The 26,533-nt window shown below is 46.4% G+C and overlaps 1 protein-coding gene across 1 annotated transcript in view; it reads left to right on the plus strand.

The window, feature by feature from the left end:
* Positions 1–26,533, plus strand: part of LOC142313091 (uncharacterized) — a 340,618-nt gene that overhangs the window by 45,410 nt on the left and 268,675 nt on the right. Inside the window, 1 exon segment of the mRNA XM_075352078.1 lies at positions 3,637–4,724. Within this exon segment, the coding sequence (XP_075208193.1) occupies positions 3,637–4,724 (1,088 nt within the window).

The following is a 26,533-nucleotide window of genomic DNA, read 5'->3' on the forward strand; positions in this document are numbered from 1 at the left end:
TCTCCGTGGCCCGTGATTGCACTTAGAGATTAACTCACCTGTGCTCGCTTCCGCTCTCCATGGTGCTGATCGCTCCCGCGGTGCAGCATCCGGCTGGCGCTGACCCCCGCAGCAGCTGCTTCCGGGTCGGCTGTGTCGCACATCATGAATATGCGCGACAATAATGAGCCGGCTCAGAAGCAGCCGGCAGAACGGGCTGCAGAGGACATCGCTGGACGCCGGGAGAGTAAAAATGATTTTTATTTTAAAAGCACTTTTTTTCTGGCACGTGTTTCACGGACCACACCACTGCGTGGTCCGTGGAACATCAGTGATGCCAGAAAAAAATGGACATGTCTCCGTGCAGCAATCACGCACACGCGGGTACGCTGCACGGAGACACGTGCAGTGAAAAATCACTGATGTGTGAGCAGACCCATTCATTATAATGGGTCTGCGTATGTCAGTGATTCTGGTACGTATAAAAAAAAAAGCACAAACGTCCCAGAATCACTGACGTGTGAAAGAGGCCTAAGGCTATGTGGCCATGATCCAGCGACACGGCGTCTAGTACACAGTGTCAGCCTCCTGCAGAGATGTGAGTGTTGTCCACGGGAGAACGCAGCTGCCCATGCCCACGATTTGGGTTCAGGCTACTGTAGAGCTCTATGCTACCTGCAGAGAACACTCTTGTCTCCGCAGCATAAATTGACATGCTGAGGCTCGGGAAGCTGCGCCACCGGTCGGTTTATGCTGCGGAGAAAAGAAGCCCAGTGGGCATTGGATCTCCAAAAATCCTTCCACTGTGCTTCTACTGCACAACGCAGCGTCATGGACGCAGGGAAAACAATCTGCGCCCAAAACGCTGCAAACCCCGATTGTGGGCATCCAGCCTAAAAAGCGTCAATGGAGGTCAAATATATATACAACGTCCCACCCCCCCCTGCATATTCTAAGCTGGCACCTTTAGTACCTTTCATGTGGCACTAAAGGGTGCCTAGCCTAGTTTTTATCACAAAAACAAAACAAAAAAATGGCGTGGGGCCCCCCCTATTTTTGATAGCCAGTCAGGGTAAAGCAGACAGCTGTAGCCTGCAAACCACAGCTGGCAGCTTCATCTTGTCTGGTGATCAATTTGGAGGGCTCCCCAGGTTTTTTTTTTTTATTTATAAATAAAAATAATAAAAAAAAAAATAACATGGGGTCCCCCCAAATTAGATCACCAGCCAAGGTGAAGCTGACAGCTGAGGTCTGGTATTCTCAGGGTGGGAAGAGGGTGGACTCTTCCCAGCCTAAAAATAGCAGGCCACAGCCGCCCCAGAAGTGACGCATCCATTAGATGCGCCAATCCTGGTGCTTCGCCCCAACTCATCCCGCGCCCTGGTGCGTTGGCTAACGGAGTAATAAATGGGGTTGATACCAGATGTGTAATGTCACCTGGCATCAAGCCCAGCAATTAGTGATGTCACGGCGTCTATCAGACACCCGACATAACTAATTGACAGTAAACAAAAGCAAAAAAAGACAACAAAAAATGTTTTATTAGAAAAAACACTCCCCAAATCATTCCCTTGTTCTCCAATTTAATAAAAAAAATGGGTCCGCAGAAATCCATTTGGATGTCCCACGTCGGCTCTGGACCTTCTAGAATATGGGGGCACGTTCAGGGAACGTATCCCCCATTTTCTAGGAGGGCAGACACTCCATTTGAGGAGAGTGGGTGCCAAAAATCTGCACCCACTCTCCCCGGGTCACAGCTGCAGACTGCGAGCAGCCAGCACAGCTCTCTGAACACAGTGCTGGCTGTCAGCTGCTCTGCACATGTGACCGGCGTCTGCTGTGAAGGAGGAGGGGGCCGCGGGGGATCAGCGCTGCGACCGGACAGGTATGTATGACACCGGGGGGATTTGGGGTGAACGGGCAGGGCCTGGGTGCATTTTTCTGTCGCATGTCTCAAGGCACATGCGACAGATAACATAGGAGCAGGGCGGCCGGTGCGCTACTGTGCGCGCGGCCATGTTGGATTTTCGGGAGGGGGGTCGGGGGTCGGGGCGGGCACTTTGGCGACACCGGGGGCTTTGCCAGGAAGTGAGGTCAACAGGAAACCTCTTGACCTCACTTCCAGGTAAATGCCTGCGTTCTGGCGTGCCGACAAAGCCCGCGGACCGCAACAAAAAAGCAGGTCCATGCGGTGTAGCTGCGTTCTGACCCCACATCATTGATTTCAATGGGGGAGAGAACGCAGCCACAACGCACAAAAGAAGTGACATGCTGCTTTTCTTTCCGCACCGATTTTTGGCATCCAAAACGCTGCGGAAAGAAACGCAGCGTGTGCACTGATTTTTCAGCTTTCCCATACACTTTGCTGGGAAAGCTGAACGCATGCAATTTGCCACTGAAACGCTGCGGTTCAAAACGCAGCGTTTCCGCGGTAAAAAACGCAACGTGTGCACACAGCCTAACTTCCACTCGCTTATTTACTATGGGCCAGCGCCGATCGTCGGAATGCCCACGATGCCATGGACCGGACGCAAACTTTCTGCACATGGTGTGGAATTGCCCGATCATATACACGTATTGGCAGGAAGTGACTTCCCAGTTGTCCTCAATGGTGTTGATGCCTGTTCCATGCAACCCTCTGTTGTGCCTATTTGGAGTAATGGAGGACGGGATGGGAGATCACTACATAAGAATACTTCTTAGAGAGACATTGTTCCTGGCCAGTAAATTAATTGCCTTGAGGTGGATGGGGGGTTCAAACCCAACTGTGCGAGCCTGGATTAAACTGGTTAACTCGATAATTCCATATGAGCGGGTGGTATACTTTAATAGAGGACATCCGGAAAAATTCAGGAAAATTTGGGATATGTGGAACTCCTCCCCCGGCACACTCGAAGAAGCCTCAGGTTGATTACTGTTACAATAATAGATTCATACTCTGTATTGGATAATGAAGCGCATTCCAGTGGCGTAGCTAGGCGGTATAGAATAGGAATAGTTATTGTTACTAATGTTCGTTTTCTTTAGGTTTAGAGACTACAGACTACATTGATTAAAATTGACTACATGCTATATAAATCAGTATGTACTGGCAGGATCAGTGTTGTAGCATGCAGTTGACAAAGTTGACAGAGGTGCAGATAGTGCTATGAAAATCTTATTATCTTATCCGTTAATCTTACTATTTGTTCATGCTATTGACCGATATTCCTGGAAAGTACTTGAGTAATGCTATGTGTGATTTATTCTGTACCACATGTTTTTGGAATTAATAAAACGAAGTTAAAAAAAAAAGGTCACCTAGCGTGAGGGACAGTATAGGAGCACTTTGTCCTTCATTATCCTACAGTCATATTGTGACAACAGTACAGATTATTTACTGTAGTACATTCCAGAGAACTGGTGCTAGGAATGGGAGATCCGAATTAACGAAGATGTAACAGATGTCAAAATTGACCAACAAATTAAAAATACATTTTTCCCTAATTTAATTTCTGATGTTTTGGTTTAAAAAAATAAATTAACTTTCAAGATAATATCATTAAAAAATAATAACATTGTGTTTATTTTTAGCAGATGACTGTATTGGGAGTTCAGATGGAAATCTAATATCTTCAGAATTTATAACAGATGATGAAATTATCACACATGATACAGATGAAGAGCATGCTGCTGTCCCAGATACACCTTCTGTCCTTCCTCGAAAAGCTCTATCATCTGATCTTTTCAAACAAGTCCACAATTCCGATTTATCACAGAATTGTAAGCAAAATAAAAGTTACAGAAGGGATATGGAACATGAAACGGCTCCTACAAGGGAGAAACCATTTTCATGTTCAAAATGTGAGAAATGTTTTACCAGGAAATCAAATCTTGCTGAACATCAAAAAGTTCACACACACGAAAAGCCGTTTTCTTGCCCCCAATGTGAAAAATGTTTTGCTCGAAAATCAAATCTTGTTGACCATCAAAAATATCACACAGGGGAGAAGCCATTTTCATGTCAAGAATGTGGGAAATGTTTTATTCAGAGATCACATCTTGTTAAACATCAGAAACATCACACAGGGGAGAAGCCATTTTCATGTTCAGAATGTGGTAAATGTTTTATTCAGAGATCACATCTTGTTAGACATCAGAAAAATCACACAGGGGAGAAGCCATTTTCATGTTTAGAGTGTGGGAAATGTTTTATTCAGAAATCAGATCTTGTTGCGCATCAAAGAATTCACACAGGGGAGAAGCCATTTTCATGTTCAGAGTGTGGGAAATGTTTTATTCAGAGATCAAATCTTGTTACACATCAGAAAAATCACACAGGGGAGAAGCCATTTTCATGTTTAGAGTGTGGGAAATGTTTTTTTCGGAAATCAGTTCTTGTTGAGCATCAAAGAATTCACACAGGGGAGAAGCCATTTTCATGTTCAGAATGTGGGAAATGTTTTATTCAGAAATCACATTTTGTTTCGCATCAGAATAATCACACAGGGCAGAAGCCATTTTCATGTTCAGAGTGTGGGAAATGTTTTAACTGGAAATCAGAATTTATTGTGCATCAAAGATCTCACACAGGGGAGAAGCCATTTTCATGTTCAGAATGTGGGAAATGTTTTATTCATAAATCGGCTCTTGTTAGGCATGAAAGATCTCATAGAGAGGAGAAGCCATTTTCATGCCTGGAATGTGGGAAATGTTTTACTAGGAAATCAACTCTTGTTGATCATGGGAAAACTTCACACAGGGGATAAACCATTTTTCTGTTCTGAATGTGGAAAATGTTATTCTCAGAAATCAGATCTTGTTAAACATCTGAAGAAGCCACACAGGGAAGGAACTTTTTCATGTTGTGAATATTTGAAATGTTTAACTGGTAAATCAAGTCTTGCCGACCATCAGAAAACCAACAGAGTGGAGAAGCCATTATGATGTAGTATAATTCAAAGGGTTTTATCCAAAAATAGGCTACAATTTCTCAAGTAAGAATTGGTGAGGGAAAGAACCATTTTCTTTCTTTTTAAACTTATCGTATTTTTCGGACCATAAGACACACCTAGGTTTTGAAGGAAGAAAATAGGGAAAAAGATTGAAGCAAGAAATATGGCCATGAGGCACTGTTGTGGGGAGATCTGCTGCTGACACGGTTACAGGGGTAATTTTCCCGAATCTCTAGCGGAATGTGTTTGATGACTTTTTCTTTCAATAGTGCTTATCATAAATCTGAGGCTGTCTTTTTTATTTACTAAAGCAGTGGAGAGCCACAGATTAGTGAATTTTCTAAATACAATCCAGTACCAAAACTTTTGGAGGTTTCCCTAATGTTTCCCGAAAGGAACGTCCAGATTGTGAGATCCCACAACCCTCAGCGATCACTCACAGTGCAGGAGTGAGCTCTACGACCCCAGCTCTGCGGCATCCTTCTTAAGCAGTTCAGTAAAACCTTAAAAAAGTATGTGACAGCGCTGGATTAGTTGAGAGAGGAATGTCTCGTGCTTAGAGCAGCTGCAAATATTTGTGAGATTTCGCTCTACATACTGAGATCCCACAAAATGTAAATTCAGGCTTGACTTTGCTAGTAAGTTTGGTATTTTGAGAGCCTTTAGAAATATTTGTGAAATGTTTTGTTTTTTTTTCCCAAATATTTTTATTAAATTTTTTCAATTTTTATAAACATAACAAAGACCTTCATGGTTACAAAAGAATAAAACATATTAGGGGATATTGCCCCAACTTAAAATTCCAAACTGCTCTTTGGTAAGCGATCATACATGTTGAACCAAAAAAAGTTTTTATGAAATAGCATAGACAATACAGGTCATTTAGGTCGTTAAAACCTGTGTCAACCCTAGGTATTTCCGAAGTTGCTGACGTGTCCCGATATACCCTTATCTGCTCATCTTCTCTGCTCTCCACAACCCACTACTGGATGATTCTTAATTTACCCAAGTTGTCTTGGATATCATTCAAGAGATACCAGTCTGAGTGTGTAAAAGGTGTCATCACATTATTTATTTCTCCCGGGGTAAATTGGCGTTCAATAAAGTTTCTCCATCTCCCAAAAAACTTGCCTGTCAACCTGTCTTTGTCCCTTTCCGCTGCCATTTTTTCTAGTCTCAATAGGTTATGTAATTCGCCAATGACTTCCTTCATGGATGGGCTCTCTCTGTGTATCCAGTGTTTTAAAATACATCGTTTAGCTATCATGGCTATGTCATGTAGTATTGCAAAATTTTTCTGTCCCTGCGTCTCCGAACCCCCTCTTACTCCTTTCTCAAAGGAGTGAAAAATCCACACCATTAACTCTAAATCACTAGAAATTCCCCATGTTGCTCTAACAAATGCCCTAACTTGATTCCAAAACCCCTGAATTTTCTTACATTCCCATAATCCATGTAACATATCCGTTTTCTCTTCTTGACACTTAGGACATCGCATATCTCTTCCTGGTATATTGAATCCCAAGATAGCCCTATATCAGATTCTAAATTGAGTATCCCTCCATCTCTCATTAGTGACATGTTTCCGCACTTGTACCCAACCCTTCAATATGGTGCCCACCACTTTTTGTCCTTTCAATTGTTTCCCCCAAGCTGTTAGGGTACGGCTATCTTCCCTAGATATAAGCACCCCCCGAAATATTCGGTAGATATGAGAGACATTGACACTTGCTACATCACCTTCCATAAGTTCATCAATCAAACTTCTGTTCAGTTCCCTTCCAAGCTCACTCAGATCTCCAAGCACCCCAAATTTTAATTGTTCATATTGGATAATATGCGAGCTATTGAGGTCATACTTATCTAGCACTTCTTTGCCTGTCATCCACCTTCTCTCCTCCACATTCATAACGTCTTTCACCCACCTAATGCCCTTCTCTTTCCATCTAATAAACAGCTTGTTTTCTCTTCCCAAGGGGAAGTTTGGAGATGCCCAAGGGTTCAAGTACTTAGACACTTTCCATGAAAGACTCAGCTTCTTTCTCACTGATTTCCAGGTTAACATAGTGTCTCGGAATATGATTGAGCTCCTTATGTGCCTTTCCACCTTGGACAGTGGAGAGTGTAGAATGGACGTCAAATCCCATGGTGATGCATACTTAGCTTCCATACCGTAGTCTGAGTGCCTACTCGTCCCTCTCATCCAATCCAACACATGCCTCATTATACACACCAGATTATATCCCCGAACATCTGGGAAGCTAAGTCCTCCCTCCTCCGCTGACTTCATCAGTGTACGCAATTTTATTCTGGGTTTCCTTCCCCTCCATACAAAATCCGCATACGCAGAGTTCAGTCTATTCACATCCTTTAGTTTTAGTAATAACGGGATTGTCTGGAATGGATATAGTAATCTAGGAAAGCTCATCATTTTTATCAGGTGACATCTTGCCAGAAGTGGTAGAGGCAGACCCTTCCATCCCTTAATTTGTGTTATAATTTTCCTTATTAACGGTCCGTAATTTAGCTCGTAGATCGATTCCATCGTTCTCCCTATATGTATTCCCAGGTATTTAATTGAAGTCTGTGCTATAGGGATGCCACAGAAACAACCCTCCCTTGCGTTTCCCCCTGTTGGTCCTTGAGGCCCGCTCAGAAACATGATCTCGCACTTTTTCTTGTTTAGCTTAAATCCCGATATTAGTCCAAATTTCTCAATCAAGGCAAGAGTCTGTGGTAAATTTGCGCTGGGGTCCCCCATATACAGTATAACTTCATCAGCAAAAAGCGCTATCTTTATTTCCATTTCCCTTATCTTGATCCCTTTAAAGCTGTTCTGTCCCTGTAAAATTCTTGATAAAGGTTCAATTGCCAGGTTGAATAGGAGGGGAGATAGCGGGCAACCTTGTCTTGTTCCCTTCATCAAAGGGAACATGTCTGATAAAAAGCCCAGAGTGTGTATCCTAGCTCCCGAGTTGGCATATAGTGTTCTGATATAAAGTCTCATTTTGCCTACTAATCCTATGGCCTCCATTACCTTGTCTAACCAGCTCCAGTTTACATTATCGAACGCTTTTTCAGCGTCAAGAGTAACTAGGGCTGGTTTTGCCCCTTTCCCAGTGCACTCTAATCTCACTGCGTCTAACACTAGAATTGTCCTCCGGATGTTAGTGACAGCATTTCTCCCTTTAATAAACCCCACCTGGTGTTCTGTAATGATCCTAGGTAGAATCATGGCCAATCTGTTAGCCATGATCTTGGACATTATTTTTAAATCCTGGTTTATAAGTGATATGGGCCTATAGCTAGAGGGATCATCTAGATCTTTGGTCCCCTTGGGGAGTAGTTTGATATATGCTACATTAGAATTTTTGGGAATTTCCCCTCCTTCCAGGAATGCGTTAAATACAGCCGTAAGATCCGGCGAGATCAGATCCTTCATAGCCTTGTAAAATTCGCTATTAAAACCGTCAGGTCCCGGTGCCTTGTTGGTGTTAAGGTCCCCAATTGTTCTCATTACCTCCTCCACTGTAATAGGTGCATTCAAGGCACTCAAGTCTTCCTCATTTAACCTGGGCATGTGTGCTTGTCTCAGCCATTCTGCCTCTTCCGTCATGTCATTATCTCCTGGCCCATATAATTTTCTATAATAATCTCCCAGCAGTTTATTAATTTCCTTAGGGTCCGTGGTCACCCCTCCCCCCTTTTGTTTTCAGTTTGGGGATCACTGTCATCTTTCTGCTGCCCCTTGCCAGGTTTGCCAACATTCTCCCCGCCTTGTTGCCGAATCTATGCAACTCAGCTTCTTTGTGCGACCAGAATAATTGTTCCTTCCTTTGGGCCCAATCGTCAAATCCCCTTTTCGCCTCCAACCATCTGTCTTTAGCTGTGGGAGATCTGTTTGCCAAGTACTTAGTGTATGCTACCCGAACTGCTTCACTCAGGGCATTATAGTTTTCATTCGTTTTTCGTTTGATCATGGCCTCATACCACATCAATCGACCCCTCAGTACCGCCTTTGCCGTTTCCCAATATAACACTGGTGTCCCTTTATGTTCCTTGTTGTCTTCTATGAATTCTCCCCACCACTCTTGCAGTATTTTTTGGAAGTGTTCTTGTCTAAGAAGAAACGATGGAAATCTCCATATGATATCTGTACCTCTCTTGAATTTTTCTCTAATGCCCAATCTCACTGGACTATGGTCTGATATCACCATGTTCTCTATCTCACAGTTTTGTACTCCATTCACTAGGTCTTGAGATATCCAGAACTGGTCAATACGTGACCAACTATCATGTGGGTGTGAAAAGTGCGTATATTCTCTATCATGCGGATGCGTTAGTCTCCAGATATCTTTCAATCCTACATCTTCTAATGTTACCTCTCTATTGTCTGACCTCCTGTTCACGTTTCCTACTCCCTCCTCCCTCCTCCTCCTATCCTCCGCTGAGTCTGGAACTGTGTTAAAGTTTCCTCCCACTATTATGTTAGTCCCCCCCTCTGTTAGTAATCTGGCCTTTATGCCTTCATGAAAGGAGTTCTGTTATGCGTTTGGACCGTAAACATTATAAATACTAAGTTTGCCCGCTGGACTGATTGTTAAGTGTTGCCACCTTCCCTTGTCATCCGCCTCGTGTGTCACTACTTCATGACTTAGTTGTTTATTTATAAGAATCATGGTACCCGCTTTCCTGCCTTGTGCCTCCGCCCCGTATACGGTGCCCACCCAGTGTTTCTTCATGCGGAGGAAATCCTCCTTCCCCAAGTGCGTTTCCTGTAATAGTGCAATGTCTGTTTTAAGTCTTTTCAGGTGTCTCAATATCATTGCTCGTTTGTTAGGAGATCTCAGACCTTTAACGTTCCACGTAATTATTTGTACCATGGTTACTAATGCATTCTGCTTTTGCTGGTTCCTCTCCTGTGGGCCCTAGCCTCCCGATAGACGAGACAATCATCACTAAATACCTTGTTAGCCCCCAAAGTTGACACTTCCCTTCCCCACCTTGTAAGTATAACAAAAATAACAAAAAACAAGTAACTGTGAAACATGTTTTCCCTATCAAGAAATTTTTGGCACTTTTCGCCATGTTAGTGACTTCCACTTTTCCTGACCAAACCATTAAGCTCCCTAGTCCCCCCCCCCCTTAAAGTGTACATTTTATCCCCGGACTATCATGAACGCGCCCCGAATGATATGAGGAGATTGAGACAATATGTTAAAACCTCTTAAGAAGAAGAGAAAATAAAATAAAAAAAAAAAAGGAAATTCGGGTCCAACTTAGCTCTGAGTCCTGGAGACCATCCTGACGTTCAGATTAGATCCCCTTCAATTGTGTCTGTATGCCGATCTTGGACAAAGGAAAGAGGAGGTAAGGGAAGAGGGGGAAAGGAAAAAAAAAAAGAGGGGGGGAAGGTGAAGCAGGGAGTCAAAGGAGGAGGCCCAAAAATTGGCACATAACCTCCCCTTCCACCTCACACGACCCCTCGACCCTCTCTCCTTGACAAAAAATACGAAAGGGATCTATTTGATTTCAGTTGTCCTGAATCTTCCCCAAGAGTTAGGCGGGCTTTGCACAGTACGACATCGCAGGTGCGATGTCGGTGGGGTCAAATTGAAAATGACGCACATCTGGCATCGCATGCGACGTCGTAGTGTGTAAAGCCTAGATGATACGATTAACGAGCGCAAAAGCGTCGTAATCGTATCATCGGTGCAGCATCGGCGTAATTCATAATTACGCTGACGCGACGGTCCGATGTTGTCCCTTGCTCCTGCGGCAGCACACATCGCTGTGTGTGAAGCCGCAGGAGCGAGGAACATCTCCTACCGGCGTCACTGCGGCTTCCGTAGGATATGCGGAAGGAAGGAGGTGGGCAGGATGTTTACATCCTGCTCATCTCCGCTCCGATTGGCCGCCTGCCGTGTGACGTCGCTATGACGCCGCACGACCCGCCCCCTTAACAAGGAGGCGGGTCGCCGGCCACAGGGACGTCGCACGGCAGGTGAGTGTGTGTGTGAAGCTGGCGTAGCGATAATTTTCGCTACGGCAGCTATCACCACATATCGCTGCTGCGACGGGGGCGGGGACTATCGCACTCGGCATCGCAGCATTGGCCTGCGATGTCGCAGTGTGCAAAGTGCCCCTAAGTCTCTGTGATCCGTGCGAGGAGTAGGTTGTTGTAATCCTGGGCTTGTTCTCCTCTCCTTTCTGCTCTCAACTTGCGTTTGCCCTCCGAGATGTTCCGGATCTTTTCCTGGGCTCATGGAGAATCTTCTTCTGTTGCTCCCTTCTTCACTAGATCCTCTCCCCTGTCCATCTGGCCGGGACTTGTCTGGCTCTGCCATGATAGCATTTTCTGCTTCTTTATAATCTTTGTAGTAAGCAAACGAGCCATTGGGGTTTTTAACTTTTAGTGTAGCAGGGTACATCAGCTGACATTTTATTTTTTTGTTATATAGAAATGTGCAAATTTTGCTAAAATCTTTTCTTCTTCTGGACACTTCAGCCGAGTAATCTCCAAAAATCAGTAATCTATTGCCTTGGTAATGTAACGGGCGCTTTCGTTCCCTAAAGGCCCTCAGTATTTCCTCCTTATGCTTGTAATCTAGATATTTAACTATCACCTGTCTAGCCCTCACCGTGTTTTTCTTGTTGAGATTCTGTTCCTCTCCCTTGTTCGCCTCTTGTTGTCGCAGTGGGCCTACTCTATGAGCTCTTTCTACTCTGAATTTTGCCTTTATGCCTAAGGCCTGAGGTAGCTCCAGCTCACATATATTGTCCAGTTGCCCCAATGATACCGATTCTGGCAGCCCGACTATTCGTAAATTATTTCGTCTCGACCGATTCTCCAAGTCTTCAGCCTTGTCTTTCAGATATTCATTAGACTTCACTAGATTTGCTATTTGTCCTTGCATAGCCAAAATTGTTTCTTCAGAATCAGATATTCTCTGTTCCGTTTCTGCCAATCTAGATGCCTGAACGTTTATCTGCTTTTGCATAGCAGCCAATGATGTTTGTATGGCTGTCTCAATGACCACTTTGATCTCTTTTGACAGATGTGATGTCACTTCTTCAGCTAATTTTTTATAATCTATATTGAGCTCCTGGTTGTACTTGTTTTGGCCTCCAGGTGGTGCTATTGTCTTATATTTCTTATTTTGCACTGAGCTTTTACCTCTCTCTGCCAGCAGTAATTTGCATGCTTGAGACATTGTTGTTCCTGGCTGCTTGTTGTTTTCTTTACAGGGGGTATTAGTGTTTCTGGCATGTAGCTTCTGGTGAGATCTTTCAGGATTAGGTCCCTCATGTTGCTTGATTATTTTCCCTTCTCTTCCTGCTGCTGCACTGTGCAACCTTTGCTTGCTAACTCCTCCTTCCCCTCTCTCTTCCATGTCGCCTTCATCTTCCCACTGAGATCCTCCCTCTTTTGTCCCCTGCATCCATCTCTCCCCAGCCCCCTCCTCTTCTGTCTCATCGCTCACATCTCCTTTATCTCCCCCTCTCCTAATCTGTGTTAGGCTATGTGCGCACGTTGCGTAAATACATGCAGTTACGCTGCGCTTTGCAGCGCAGCGTAACTGCATGCGTCCTGCGTCCCCTGCACAGTCTATGGAGATTGTGCAGGGGCCGTGCGCACGTGGCGTTTAAGAGCGCAGCGCTTCGGCTACTGCCGAAGCGCTGCGTAAAAAGAAGTGACATGTCACTTCTTTCCTGCGCTTTGCCGGCAGCTCCTGCTCTGTCTATGGCAGGAGCTGCAGGCAGAGCGGATGGAATCGGCTTTTTTTTTTTCTCACTACGGACATTTCTGCAGCGATTTAAAGAGCACATGTGCTCTTCAGATCGCTGCAGAAATTTCTGCAGTGAAGTACGCAACGTGCGCACATAGCCTTACCGTGGCTTGCAGCTGGGACTCCGTCCCCTCCTCCATCAGACTCTCCGGCGCCATGTTAATTTCTTCCTCCAGACGCTGCACTTCAGGATCATTGCTTCTCCAGGACACCTCGCTGCAGCAAGCACTTCTCAGCAGGTACCGCTCCATGCCTGCTGACTTCTGATTCCCCACTGCGGTCTTTTTGTCTCATCCACGTGTCTGGGTGAGTTATTTTCTGTCGGTTTCTCCGGGGGGTGGCAGGAGCTTCCCCTCTATGCTGTCACCTCAACCAGGACCGGATCCGGAAGTCTAAATGTTTTTATACTGAATTATATTTAGATAATTCACTAATCTCAGTTTGCCCACTGCTTTATTTACTAAAAGCGCAGCCCCAGATTGGAGATAGGAACTATTAAGTATATCACATTGTATATAGTTAATAAATGCTTGTAAAATGTATATTCTTTATGCCTGTCTTTCTCTATTGTTTAGATGTGATGATTTTGCCTCAGAACCTCTGGAGTTGAGGCAGAACTGTAGACATTTTGCACAAAAATAGTGAGGGGATGTCACAGAGGTGTCATTGTTGGCAGACAATCCGGTGGCTACGAGTGTTAGCAAATCCCACAGATTGGCAGCACGTGCTGTTATCTGACAGTTTTCGGTTTCTGCAGCTGTGGGCTTTCTGACCCTGGGAAACTGTCAGTTTTTCCTCTGAGTTGCCAGCCTCTGACTTCCTTTATAAAGCTCACCCTTGGGTGCTTTGTGTGTGGTTTATAGTTGAACCTGGCTGTGGTCTGCAATGGTTGTCTCCTCTTGTTGTTCCAGAGACTTCTGTGAAAATTGATCCTAACATAAGTGTTTGATATTTGCTATCTACCTGGGCTCAGGTGGTAGCATTTGTGTTTCCGCTGTATTGTTTCCTTTTTGTCTCCCTTAGCGTTAGTGGCGTTGATGAAGAGCTCATATCTACCATCCTTACTTTGGTCCCAGATCAGGATTTGCCTAGGGTGAGGTATTCCTGCTCGGCGACGTGTGGAACCTGTATAGGGTTAGTGAGGTCAGTGACTGTGAGCTGAAGGTTATTGTCAGGGGTCGCCACTTCCCCCTTTTCCTAGTGATAGGGCATTCTTTTCCCCTTCCCTTTGTATTGTACTATACGGCCAGTATAGATTAATACCCGGCCAGGATAGGGGAAGAATTGAATCACACTGCATCCTAGATATGTGAAGGTTGTTAAGACACTCTGGTCTTAATTCATCAAAGCTTTTATGCCAAAAGAAATTGTCAAAAATTTGGATCAATTCAGAGTTGTGCCAATTTTTGTTGGCTTTTGGCATTTTCCCTCCAAAATTGGCAGACTTTGGGTAGGACAGGTGCATGATAGCACAGCGCTTTTGATTCATGACGAGTTGTGGTGTTCCCTATGCCAGAAATCTCACTCCAGTCCCTGTTGGGAGTAATATTTCTAGCATGACACAAGGAGGCACATGCCACTCCAAATGCTCCAGATTCATGAAGAGGCATGCACCACTTCATGAATCAGGAGTGGCCCCTGCGAAAATTAGGCCATTTATATTATAAAACGATCCCTTTACAAAGGATAATTTTGTTATAAAAAAAATCCAAAAGAATTTTATTTCTGATATCCAAGTGGTTATTTTTCTAATGGGGCTACCCACAAATAGAGATGAGCGCACCCATTGAAGTTCAGGTTCGGCTCTTTGAGCCAGACTTTAGATAAAGTTCAGTTCGGGATCCGGACTTGATTTGAACCCTAATGGAAGTCACTGATTGGGCAGTTTGGGTCTCCGCCCACATGCAACCTTGCATAAACAGAGCATTTCTGGGGAAAGGAGGGCAGAGTTTTTTTCTTGTACACATTATATCCTATAACGATGTTTTTTACCCCCTGTGAAAGCCATTCAAACACTGTACTTTACTGAGCACCGGGCATACACAAACACACCAATTCTAGGTCGACTGGTTAGGATACAAAAAGTACCCCAACTCCGAACTCAAACACTGATTTTGTTTTTTATAAAGTCTATGTTCAGTATGAACTTTACTGTTCAGGTTCACTCATCTCTGCCCACAAACCTTTATTACAGTGTAGAAGAGACCAGAACTAAAAAGGGTCTATACCTTGATGAAGAGCAAGTAACATTTATGATACGTATGTTGGGTTTGGTAAATTTATTGGGAATTTGTCACTAAATGTTTACCACTTAATTAAAAATCAGAATAATATAAAGGGACTCTGATTTCAATGATGTGTGTTATCTACTGGGCTGCTTGCTGTAGTTTTGATAAAATCACTGTATTACCACTAGGGGATTATCACTAAAGAACTAGTAAACCTGCTGCCATGTACCTTCCATCTCCATAAGCTCTGTATAACCCCGCCCTCACCCCTGATTGGCAGCTTTCTGTCTATGCTCATTGTACACAGCTAGCTGCCAATCAGTGACGTGGGTGGGGTTATACACAGCAGTATTTCAAGAACTAATAGTTCTTCAGCAGGTAAAACTAATTTTTATCAAACACTTCCACAAGCAGCCAAGTAAGTGACACATCACTGGAAATGGAGTCGATTGTGCTAAAATACTCTCGCTTTGTCCCACAAATACAATGGATACATTTTCCTTATTCATGGACCTTCACACAATCATATGAAAATTAACACTTACATTTCACAATAAATAAGGATAATGCCCACGACACAAAAACATTTGATATAGGATGTCATGAACAGCGCTCTGCTGCCCCCAATTGTCAGGACATTTACGCAATTAATTGACCAACAATTAATGGATGAGGCCATGTCTGTTTCCACTAGTAGGCCAATTATTGAAAAGCTCACAGTGAAGGTATAGTATATATATGATCGTTTCTATCTCTGGAATATATCTATGCCTCAGAACAGTTACTGCAAACTCCACAATAATGAATAGAACTACTACTAGCTACCACCACCAATAGCTCGACTGGACATAGGTTTGTTCCTCTTAATCTATAAACCACATCCCAAAGCCATACACTATTAATTATAAAGATGTACAACAGATATTACAAAGGGGAAAAAAAAACAATACAGCATATACAATTACATAAAATAAAAGGGAATAACAAAAGAATATTATTGAACCTGGGTCACAGATATGGCTTCAGACTGCTTGAGGGAAGGACTCCAATGGAACGTAGAACAATCCTACACGGCAATGTTCCTTTCATTGAACAAGGATTATAATTGGCATTACCTTTCTATTAACACAAGTTACACCCACATACTTCCCCTCTGGTGACTCATAACAGGGCTGGACTTAGGATATCTTCACCCCTGGAAGTCCCAGGCGGGATATAATCTCGTCATCTTTCCTATCACAATTTTATCTGTTCATAGATAGGTGAAAATATCTATGCAATGTCTCCTATCTGACCAATAGCCATTGGGCGGGACCCAGGCTGTCACTCAATGATTCGGATAGATGATATGCATTCTCCACTTTATCACAAATTCGAAAATATGACTTTCTTATCTATTATATTGATGCAGTTCGTAAAACCTCAATTCATATTTTCTATAAGGGGAAACCAGGGATTTGAATTTCTCTGCTATTTTTCTGTTCAATTACTGCTCTTATCTCTACTGGTCATATATCTGTCCTTTTCTGCATTCTTGTGCATTCAAGCTGAGATTGGCCTCACATCTGCTAGAGGATTCTCTTTAGTTACCTGTTTCCAAAGGAGAGGGTCAGCTTCATAGGGGTCTTGTTGAGTCTTTTGGATTTTATAATTTCTATGACACAGGACTACATATTGACATTGTTTCCAAAATGAAGCTTTTATCCCCTTACAAGCCAAGGTCATTGTTTGAATACTTTCCTCTACTTGCTGCTTGAAGAGTGCAATAAAATCAGACATTTTACACTCCCATCTACACAAAATAGTCTAAATAAAAAAGAAAACGTTGCCCTAAAATCATTATGCAATGATTCAGATATACTATCTCTAATCGGCCGACAAGGGGCATGGAATAGTCATCCAAAACAGGAATGACTGTTACAGTCCCCGAAGGACAGTAGGCGTCCGGGAGTGGACCCACTGGGACGTACACCGGACTCCCCTAGAGGAGCTAACCTGTAAGGAACCCCTATACAGGGACTGTCAGGCGCAGCCCCAGAGGGCCTAAATGAATGACTGGCAGGACCAGTGGAGGTCGGCTCTTACGGGCTGGATAAGTCTCTCAATATCTGGTGCTGATGTGTACGGATATGGCAGCACAAAGGTTGTAACTTAGACTCGTTGGCACAGAGGTGGTAGCTCAGACGTGGTATCACGGAGGTGGTAGCTCAGACGTGGCAGGCATGGAGGTGGTAGCTCAGACGTGGCAGGCACAGAGGTGGTAGCTCAGATGTGGCAGCACAGAGATGGCAGTAGTAAGCAGGCTCTAGGAAGACACATAGGCTAGAAACAGAACTGGAACTAGGAAGACACAGTAGCATATTGGGACCTGAGAACTAGCAACACACTAACAAATAGGCAATGTTGCTCAGGCGCCTCCCCAAAGGGGAGGCAGATTTAAATACCTTTAGGGTAATGGGTGACCTCAGGAATCACTTCTGGGTAATGAGATGCCGGCCCTTTAAGAAAGGGGGCGTCACCATGCGCGCTCCCTATGGGTACTCACAGAAGGGCTGCGCATGGCCTGGAATCAGGAAGAGGCCGCGGCAGACCTCGGGGCAGGAAAGAGGCGCATGGAGTCGCTGCACAGGTGAGGAGAACAGCGATTCCGCTGGGGCCTGGGAGTGCGGTTATGTGGGTTCTGCGCTGGGACCAGGACTGGGCACTACAGTGACTATATAAGGAAGCTCAGAATATTTTCTCCAACCCCATGCACTAAGGGATTACAACTATGGATCCTTTTTCTACATTTACAGTGGATACGGAAAGTATTCAGACTTCTTTAAATATTTCATTCTTTGTTTCATTGCAGCCATTTGGTAAATTCAAAAAAGTTCATTTTTTTCTCATTAATGTATATTCATGCAGAGTGTACATTAATGACAAAAAATGAACTTTTTTTCTTGACAGAAAAAAAACAAATATAAACATTTTTGGAGATTTTTTAAACAAGAAAAACAAATATCACATGGTCATAAGTATTCAGACCCTTTGCTCAGACACTCATATTTAAGTCACATGCTGTCCATTTCCTTGTGATCCTCCTTGAAATGGTTCTACTGCTTCATTGGAGTCCAGCTGTGTTTAATTAAACTGATAGGACTTGATTTGGAAAGGCGCACACCTGTCTATGTAAGACCTCACAGTGGATGTCAGACCAAATGAGAATCATGAGGTTAAAGGAACTGCCCAAGGAGCTCAGACACAGAATTGTGGCAAGGCACAGATCTGGCCAAGGTTACAAAGGAATTTCTGCAGTACTCAAGGTTCCTAAGAGCACAGTGGCCTCCATAATCCTTAATGGAAGAAGTTTGGGACCACCAGAACTCTTCCTAGACCTGGCCGTCCCACTAAACTGAGCAATCGTGGGAGAAGAGCCTTGGTGAGAGAGGTAAAGAAGAGCCCCAAGATCACTATTGCTGAGCTCCAGAGATGCAGTAGGGAGATGGGAGAAAGTTGCACAAAGTCAACTATCACTGCAGCCCTTCACCAGTCGGGCCTTTATGACAGAGTGGCCCTACGGAAGTCTCTCCTCAGTGCAAGACATATGAAAGCCTGCATAGAGTTTGCAAAAAAATACATGAAGGACTCCAAGACTATGATAAATAAGATTCTCTGGTCTGATGAGATGAAGAGAACATATTGGTGATAATTCTAAACAGTATATGTGGAGAAAACCAGGTACTGCTCCTCACCTGCCCAATACAATCCCAACAGTGAAACATGGTGGTGGCAGCATCATGCTATGGGGGTGTTTTTCAGCTGCAGGGACATGACGACTGGTTGCAATTGAAGGAAAAATGAACGTGGCCAAGTACAGAGATATCCTGGAAGAAACTTCTTCTAGAGTGCTCTAGACCTCAGACTTGGCCGAAGGTTCACCTTCCAACAAGACAGTGACCCTAAGCACACATCTAAAATAAAGCAGTGGCTTCAGAACCACTCTGTGACCATTCTTGACCGGCCCAGCCAGGGCCCTGACCTAAACCCAATTGAGCATCTCTGGAGAGACCTGAAAATGGCGTCCACCAACGTTCACCATCGAACCTGACGGAACTGGAGAGGATCTGCAAAGAAGAATGGCAGAGGATCTGCAAATCCAGGATCCCAAGAAGACTCATGGCTGTACTAGCTCAAAAGGGAGAGCGCTTATACTCAATACTCAAAGGGGCTGAATACTTATGACCATGTGGTATTTCAGTTTTGTTTTTTGTTTATTTTTTAATTTGCAAAAATGTTTACATCTATGTTTTTTTCTGTCAAGATGGGGGATGGGGTGCAGAGTGTACATTAATGAGAAAAAAAAATCAGCTTTCTTGAATTTACCAAATGGCTGCAATAAAACGAAGAGTGAAAAATTTAAAGGGGTCTGAATACTTTCCGTACCCACTGTAAAACTAAATATGCTCTCCTCATAATAAAAGCTTCAGCGAAAGGAATCTTAAAGAGAACCAACCAGCAGGACTTTGCTGTATGAAGTAAAGGCAGTGCCATACCGGCACTAGGATGCTTTCCAAGACAAGGGGAATTCCAGCTCACCCAGCGGAGATTATCGAGGACGGTGCACGGAAGGAAAGCCACTCCTAGATCCAATCACAAAAACAGATCCAGCCCCCAGTCCAGTAGGTAGAATAAAACTTCGCTTAGAATTTCCATTCAAATAGCCATTAGTATGGCTTGGTGCGTACCATACACAAGACGCGTTTCAGACGTCGCAGCGTCCTTGATCACATAGCATCACTGAGTGCACACGATTTACAAAGACAAGAACCGGAACTGACATAATACAATTACATGTGGATCAGTTGAACATAATTAAATTACATATTATCCCACCTCGCAGTGGACTGAAGGAAAAAAAAAGGGTTTAATAAATGTTGTTTAATTCATTCGTAAGGTTCAGTCCAAAACTCTAGTATTAAGAATAAAAATCCATTTTGCTTCTCTAATGTGGAGTGTTTTATTTAATTCCCCACCTCTCTTGGAGACAGACACCTTCTCAATAGCATTTACCGCTAAGGCTAAGTTCACATTTCCGTTGTTTTGCATCAGTCACATGCGTTGCTTGACGCATGTGACTGATGCGTTGGACAATGGATGACAAAGAAAAGAATTTCATTGTCGGACTCCATTGGGTGCGGGGGCGGAGTTCGGGGGGCAGCGTTTTGGGGGGCGGAGCTGAGGACATCAGTGCCGCGGTCTGCATGGCTGGGGACAGGTGAGTGAGTGTGTGTGTGTGTGTACATGCGGAGTGCGGGAGGGTGCGGAGCGCGAGGGAGCGGGGCCGTGGAGCTGAGGACGTCAGTGCCGTGGGGACTGCAGGGCTGGGGACAAGTGAGAGTGTGTGAGTGTGTGTGTGTGTGTACACATGCGGAGTGCGGGAGGGGGCGGAGCCAAGTGGTGAAGTGTCGGCCTCCTTGCACACTGTATCCAGGGTAAATATCGGGTAACTAAAAGCAAAGCACTTTTTGCTTGGTTACCCGATATTTATCTTGGTTACCAGCATACACCGCTTAGCGCGGGCTCCCTGCACCTGTAACCACTGTAAATATCAGGTAACTAACCAAAGCGCATTGCTTGGTTACCCGATGTGTATCCTGGTTACGGGGGCAGGGAGCCAGAGAGAGCATGCGCAGCAAAATCCTACGGATCGCGCTGCTCAAAAAACGTTACAGGCTGCGTAGCTCCTGCCTGGCGGTCAGTTAAAAAACGACTGACCGCGACGCAGCGGATGCAACGCAGCATCATCAGTCGCAATCCGTCACTAATAGAAGTCTATGGGGAAAAACAGGATTCCTGCAAAATATTTTGCAGGATACCGTAATTCCTCTAGGCGACGGATTGTGACTGATGCAAAACAATGGAAGTGTGAACTTAGCCTAAGGCATCTAGTTTGGTATCGTGCACATTGGTGAAATGCTGAGAAGCTCCCGAGGGGCTCCTGCTACTAACATTATTAGCGTCGTACACGTGTTCAGAGATTCTTCTCCTAAGCGCACGATTCGTGCTCCCCACATACTGAAGTCGGCAAGAAGTAATAACATAAATTACACCACACGACCCACAATTAAGAAAGGAATCAACATCATAAACCTTATGAGTAGCAGCACAGAAGGGAAAGCTACTGCACATGAATCAGATGCACACCAATCCACTATAATTTAACAAACACCTTTATTATGTACCAACAAAGGTTAAAAGCAATTACAAATTGTACGAAAGACAAAGAAAGGGAATATCGTAACATATAGAATGATACACAAGTAATAATTACAATAACATATAACCTTGTGCCACCATGCGATGTTGAATATAGAGGGTTTGTAAAAAGCAAGTTGAAACCCAAGTACTGACCAAGCAAATGTCCTGTCAGTATATCAATAAACAAGGGCGGGGGGAAGATATTTGATTATACAAACCAGTGTGCATTACAAGACACAAATAAATAGGAAATATCCCAAATGAACTAATAACATGTATAATTGCAAGCACAGAAAGCAATGATGTAAATAAATAGAGAATTATTACCACCCAAGAGTAAATCCGTGCAGAGATTCACAGGGGAAAAAACCTGTTGTGTGAATAAAGCATGGCGCCATAGCCGGCTTTACCATGTGCGAGTGGTGCGGTCGCAATGGGCGCTGGCAGGCAGACAGCAGAGGGGCGCCCAGGGAGCAGATGTTTACTTTCACTTTGTTGCTCCTTAGGTGAACAGCCTCCAGCAGGAAGCGCCCCTCCCCCCTCCTCTGTGCCCTGTGTCTGGTCTCCTCCCGCTCTGCACAGCCTCCAGCAGGGGGCCCCCTCACCTGCTCTCGGCTCTGTGTCCTCTCTCCTGTCTTTACCATAGAGAGGGGGAGGGGCAGCAGCACTGCCGGAGATGCTGTTACAAAAGCCACAGTGAACTCCTGGAGCCCAGGAAGTGACTGTGAGTATAACATGCTGTGTGTCATCTGTAATGTATTATGTGCTGTCTGTGTGTGTGATGTATAACGTGTGTGTCCTGTATACTGTGCAATGTCTGTCTATTATCTGTCTGTCTGTCTGCGTATCTTGCTATTATATATCTGTCTATATATCTCAATCATCTATCCTATATCTATTATCTATTTATTTATTATCTATCTATCTATCTATTATCTGTCTGCCTATCTCTCTATTACCCTGTTTCCCCGAAAATAAGACACTGTCTTATATTTTTTTTTGCCCTGAAAAAAGCACTAGGTCTAATTTTCAGGGGGTGTCTTATTCTCGAGGAGACATGGTTGGGGGTAAGTTTACCCCCCACAAAAAGCAGACCCCCCCCCATCCCAGAATCGTCATACTTACCAGCCCAGGGCGTCTGTATGGCTCCCAGATCCTTCTGTGATCTCCCATCAGGTGTGCTGCACGCCTCCACTGCATCTGGCTGAAATCAGATCTCACACACACACACACACACACACACACTTCTTGTGATTTCCTTGCAGCTGTGCTCCCCTGCGTCTGGCTGACATCAGATCTCACACACACATCAGATCTCTCTCACACACACACACACACACACGCACACATCAGATCACACACACAAACACACACCCACCCCACTTCTTCCCACCCACCCCACGATCCCAGCAGCTGTGCTGCACGTCGTGCTCCTCTGCCTCCTGCTGACACTCACAGATCTGATCGCATACACTCACACACAGTCACACATCAGACAGTATACACGCACACATCTGATCGCATACACTCACACACACACACCCCACGTCTCCCTGTGCCCACCGGTGGGCGGTCCCAGCAGCTGTGCTGCACACTGTGCTCCTCTGCCGACACTCACAGATCCGATCGCATACACTCACACACACACACACACATCCGATCGCATACACTCACACACACACTGATGATATCGCACATACGCGCTCACACACTCACAACATCCAGAGATACCACATGCTTCTGGCCATGTGATCCTCCGGCAGGTCCTGGAAGGTCACTGCACAGGGGACAGTATTGCCGCCGAGAAGCAAGCGATACCACTGGATGTTGTGAGTGTGTGGATGCGATCTGATGTGTGTGAGAGTGAGTGAGTGTGATCTGATGTATGTGTGTTTGTGTGTGTGTGTTTGTGTGTGTGTGTTCTGCCGCTGCAGGACCTTGATGCGCTTGTGATGCCCTGGACAAGCCAGGGGTCACAGGTAATGACATCACCACACCCTACACCCCGGTTAGGCACATCAAAGCTAGACCAGAAATCCTTGTTGCCTTCCCCAGGGGCTGATGTCCACACCAGGGGGTGGAGCCAGGCGGTTGGTCTCCACCCACCAAGGAGTTCACAGTCCTGGAGGAGGGAGAACACAGGCAGTTAGAGTGAAGCTAGGGAAGTGAGAGGAAGAGTTGAGCTCAGGCAGAGCTTGAGTGGAGAGCAGAGTTAGAGTTTGAGAGGTGAAAGTGGAAGGAGAAAAGTGACAACTTAAGAGCCTGAAGTTGGTCCGGGTGTGTGCCCCGGACAGAGACAGCAAGGTTAGCAGACGGCGGTAACCGTCTGCAGGAGTGGCCTATCGGAGGTGCCATGAGGACCGTGGACGGGTGGTGACCCGGCGGTACCGGACCGGTACACAAGGAGAAGCCAGCACCATTGGCAGGGGCCTTTCGGATCCCGGCAAGGCTAGGAGTCGCCGTAAATTTGCCAAATCCGTCAGTGAAGGGGACCTCCGGGTTTCCAAACAACTAAGTCCCGATTGAAGGCAACCGTCCAACCGTATGAGAGAGACACCGCCACCGCCAAGGCACCAGTTTCTCAGGGCCAGCGCCTGCGGGCAAAGAGGGGCTCCTCCGGCCCATATCCAAGTCGGGGAGCGGGTTACCGGTGGGAACCATCGCTACCAACATTACACAAGGTGCAGGGAAAGAGACAGTCACCGTTAACTACCGGGGAAAAGCAACAGCAGCCGTCCGTGGGACCCGTCTTTCCAGCCGTGTGTTTTACCGAGAACTGTGTCACCATCTCAGGCTGAGTGAGTACCACCGTGCCGTGAGGCACAGCGCTGTTCCCCACGCGACCCTGCACCTCACCAGGACCCGCACCTGGCCTGCCATCCCTCATCCTCCACCCCATCACTGGGCCCCGGGACAACCAACCCCTACCCACGGAGGGGAGAACTTACAACCCTGCTGCTCCCTGTCACCGCTCCCGGGATCCCCATACAGAGCAGCAGTGGTGTTACCAAAAATCACCACAACCGTGGGTGGCGTCACGGACAATAAATCCCCAAAACCAAACCCCTTTTCACTCACGGGCGAGGAGCGTCGCTCGAGTCCCCGGGATCCGGCCCATCGCTCGAGCCACCGAGCAGCAGCGGCCGCAGCAGCAGCGGCAGCCGGACCCGAGCAGTGGGAGAGCGCAGCGTCCCCTCCTCCGCCCGCGACAACTTGGCATCACGAACAGGATCTTACCGCTCTGCCGTTGGGTAGAGGTGCGCCTTGTTACCGCCGGAGGTGTCCGGCCAGAAAATTTCAGAAGCCGCCATCTTTGGCGCGAAAAGTTCCCGCTCGAGCGTCTCCTCGAGTAGTGGAGGCGCAAAGGCCAAAACCCCGCCCCGGTAGAGGAGGAGCCGGAAAGAGGCTAAGGGAGACGGAAACAAGATGTCTGCGCCTGACGGAGCCGCTGGAGGAGCGGTGGTCGCAGCCGCAGTGGCACCCGTGGATGGGAATGGGCCTGCCCAGGTCCGCGCTGGCGGGGGGTGCCGCGGCCCCAGCTCTCGCTCAGGTGATGCCGTTCTCCTTGCCCTATGTGCCCGGAGCTACCTGGCTGCCGCAGTACGACGGGAAACCTGATGCGTTACAGGTCTTCCGGAAAAAGCTTAGCCCGCTCCTGGAATTGTACCCCCTGACTGATAAGCAACGTGCAGTGGTAGTGCTGGGGCAGCTAACCGGCGCGGCTGAGCAGGAGGCGGAAACCTGGGCCGAGGGGGACCGGTCCTCTGTAGCCACCATCTTTGAGAGACTACAGACTGCCTTCGAGACCCGTACCGAAGCTGAGCTGAGAATGCAGTTTTACCAATGTCGGCAACGACCTGTGGACAGTATTCGGGACTATGCTTTACGTCTGCAAACCGCACTCCGCACACTGAAGCGGGTGGACACCATCAATGAGGCGGACAGCAACAAAATGTTAGTAGAGCAATTTGTGCAGAGAATGAGGTCCTCCGAGGATCGCAAACAACTCCGGCTGTGGGCCTTGGAACACCCTGATGTGGACTTTGCTGTGTTAAAGGAGCGGGCCATTAAAGCTCTGCAACCCCCAGCCTCGGAAGTCTTGGAGCCATCCCCATGGCCAGTTGAGACGACCCCCGTCGTGGTGGCCCCTGCCCTACCAGCATCTCCAGTACCTACAGCTCCAAGCAACACGATGGCAGAACTGGCTGCCCAGGTCCGCCGTATGGATGGAGACCTCGTCAAGATTCTCGCCGCACTCCAGCCTCTGACCAGATCCCTGCCTCCGGCAAAGATACAGCTCGCCGACAGCCCTGAGGATGTTCCCTGGATGCAGCGGAGAAGTGCTAATAATTCGCGGAACAGACCTCCAATCTGCTACAGGTGCAGCAAGCCTGGCCATTACTTCCGACAGTGCCCGTTAAACGAGCAACCCCTGGGGCCACGGGCCAATCCTCAGGAGTAGAACCCCCTGGCCCCCCAGACTGGCGGGACCGGTATATCGGGGCCCGGCCCATCATCCCCGTGGCTGTGGATGGCATACTGGTGATGGCTCTCTTGGACACTGGATCGCAGGTAACCACCATACCATACACACTTTACCAACGGTACTGGGGGACAGACGAGCTGGCTCCCCCAGATACTAGTATAACACTGATTGCTGCTGATGGACTCCCACTGACCCAAGTGGGATATAAACAAGTGGCCATGACTGTGGGGCGAGCTGAACTGCAACACCAGGGTATGATTGTGATCATGAATGAACCCAGTGATCATAACCCGAAGATAGTGCTAGGAACCAATGTGATGGAGCACTGTATGAGTGATGTGTTGACCCTACTGCAGCAGCTGGCCGCCACGGTGGCGGGGAGCCGACAGAGAGCTGTGCAGCGTGAAATCTGAGCCTTGATGTACCGCCAGCATGTGAACTCGACGGGAGGAGAGATTGGTGGGGTGAGAGTGATGGATGTTGCCCCGTTGATTGTGCCCCCTAGGAGTGAGATGATGATTTGGTGTAGGGCAGCAGTAGGGCCTCAGGGCCGTGACTACCCTGCCATGATATAGCCCATGCCCTCCGAGCACTGGCCCACAGTAATGGCCGCCCGAGGGGTGGTAGATGTAAAGAAGGGGCGAGTGCCCGTGAGGGTGCTGAACTGTGGGGAGGAAGAAGTCAGGCTCCCCCGGTATGCTACACTTGCCAAGTTGCTCACCCTAGATCCCCACACCATCCACGAAGCAGCTCCTCCAGTTTCACCACCTGCTGCCAGCACTCACCCGCCCCAAGGGGAGTTAGACGAGTGGCACCAACAGCTACATGTAGGCACTGATGATACCCCTGCACATTACAAAGAAGGGGTATACCGGG

Source organism: Anomaloglossus baeobatrachus, chromosome 5 (assembly GCF_048569485.1).
Source record: "Anomaloglossus baeobatrachus isolate aAnoBae1 chromosome 5, aAnoBae1.hap1, whole genome shotgun sequence".
NCBI classification, from domain to species: domain Eukaryota; kingdom Metazoa; phylum Chordata; class Amphibia; order Anura; family Aromobatidae; genus Anomaloglossus; species Anomaloglossus baeobatrachus.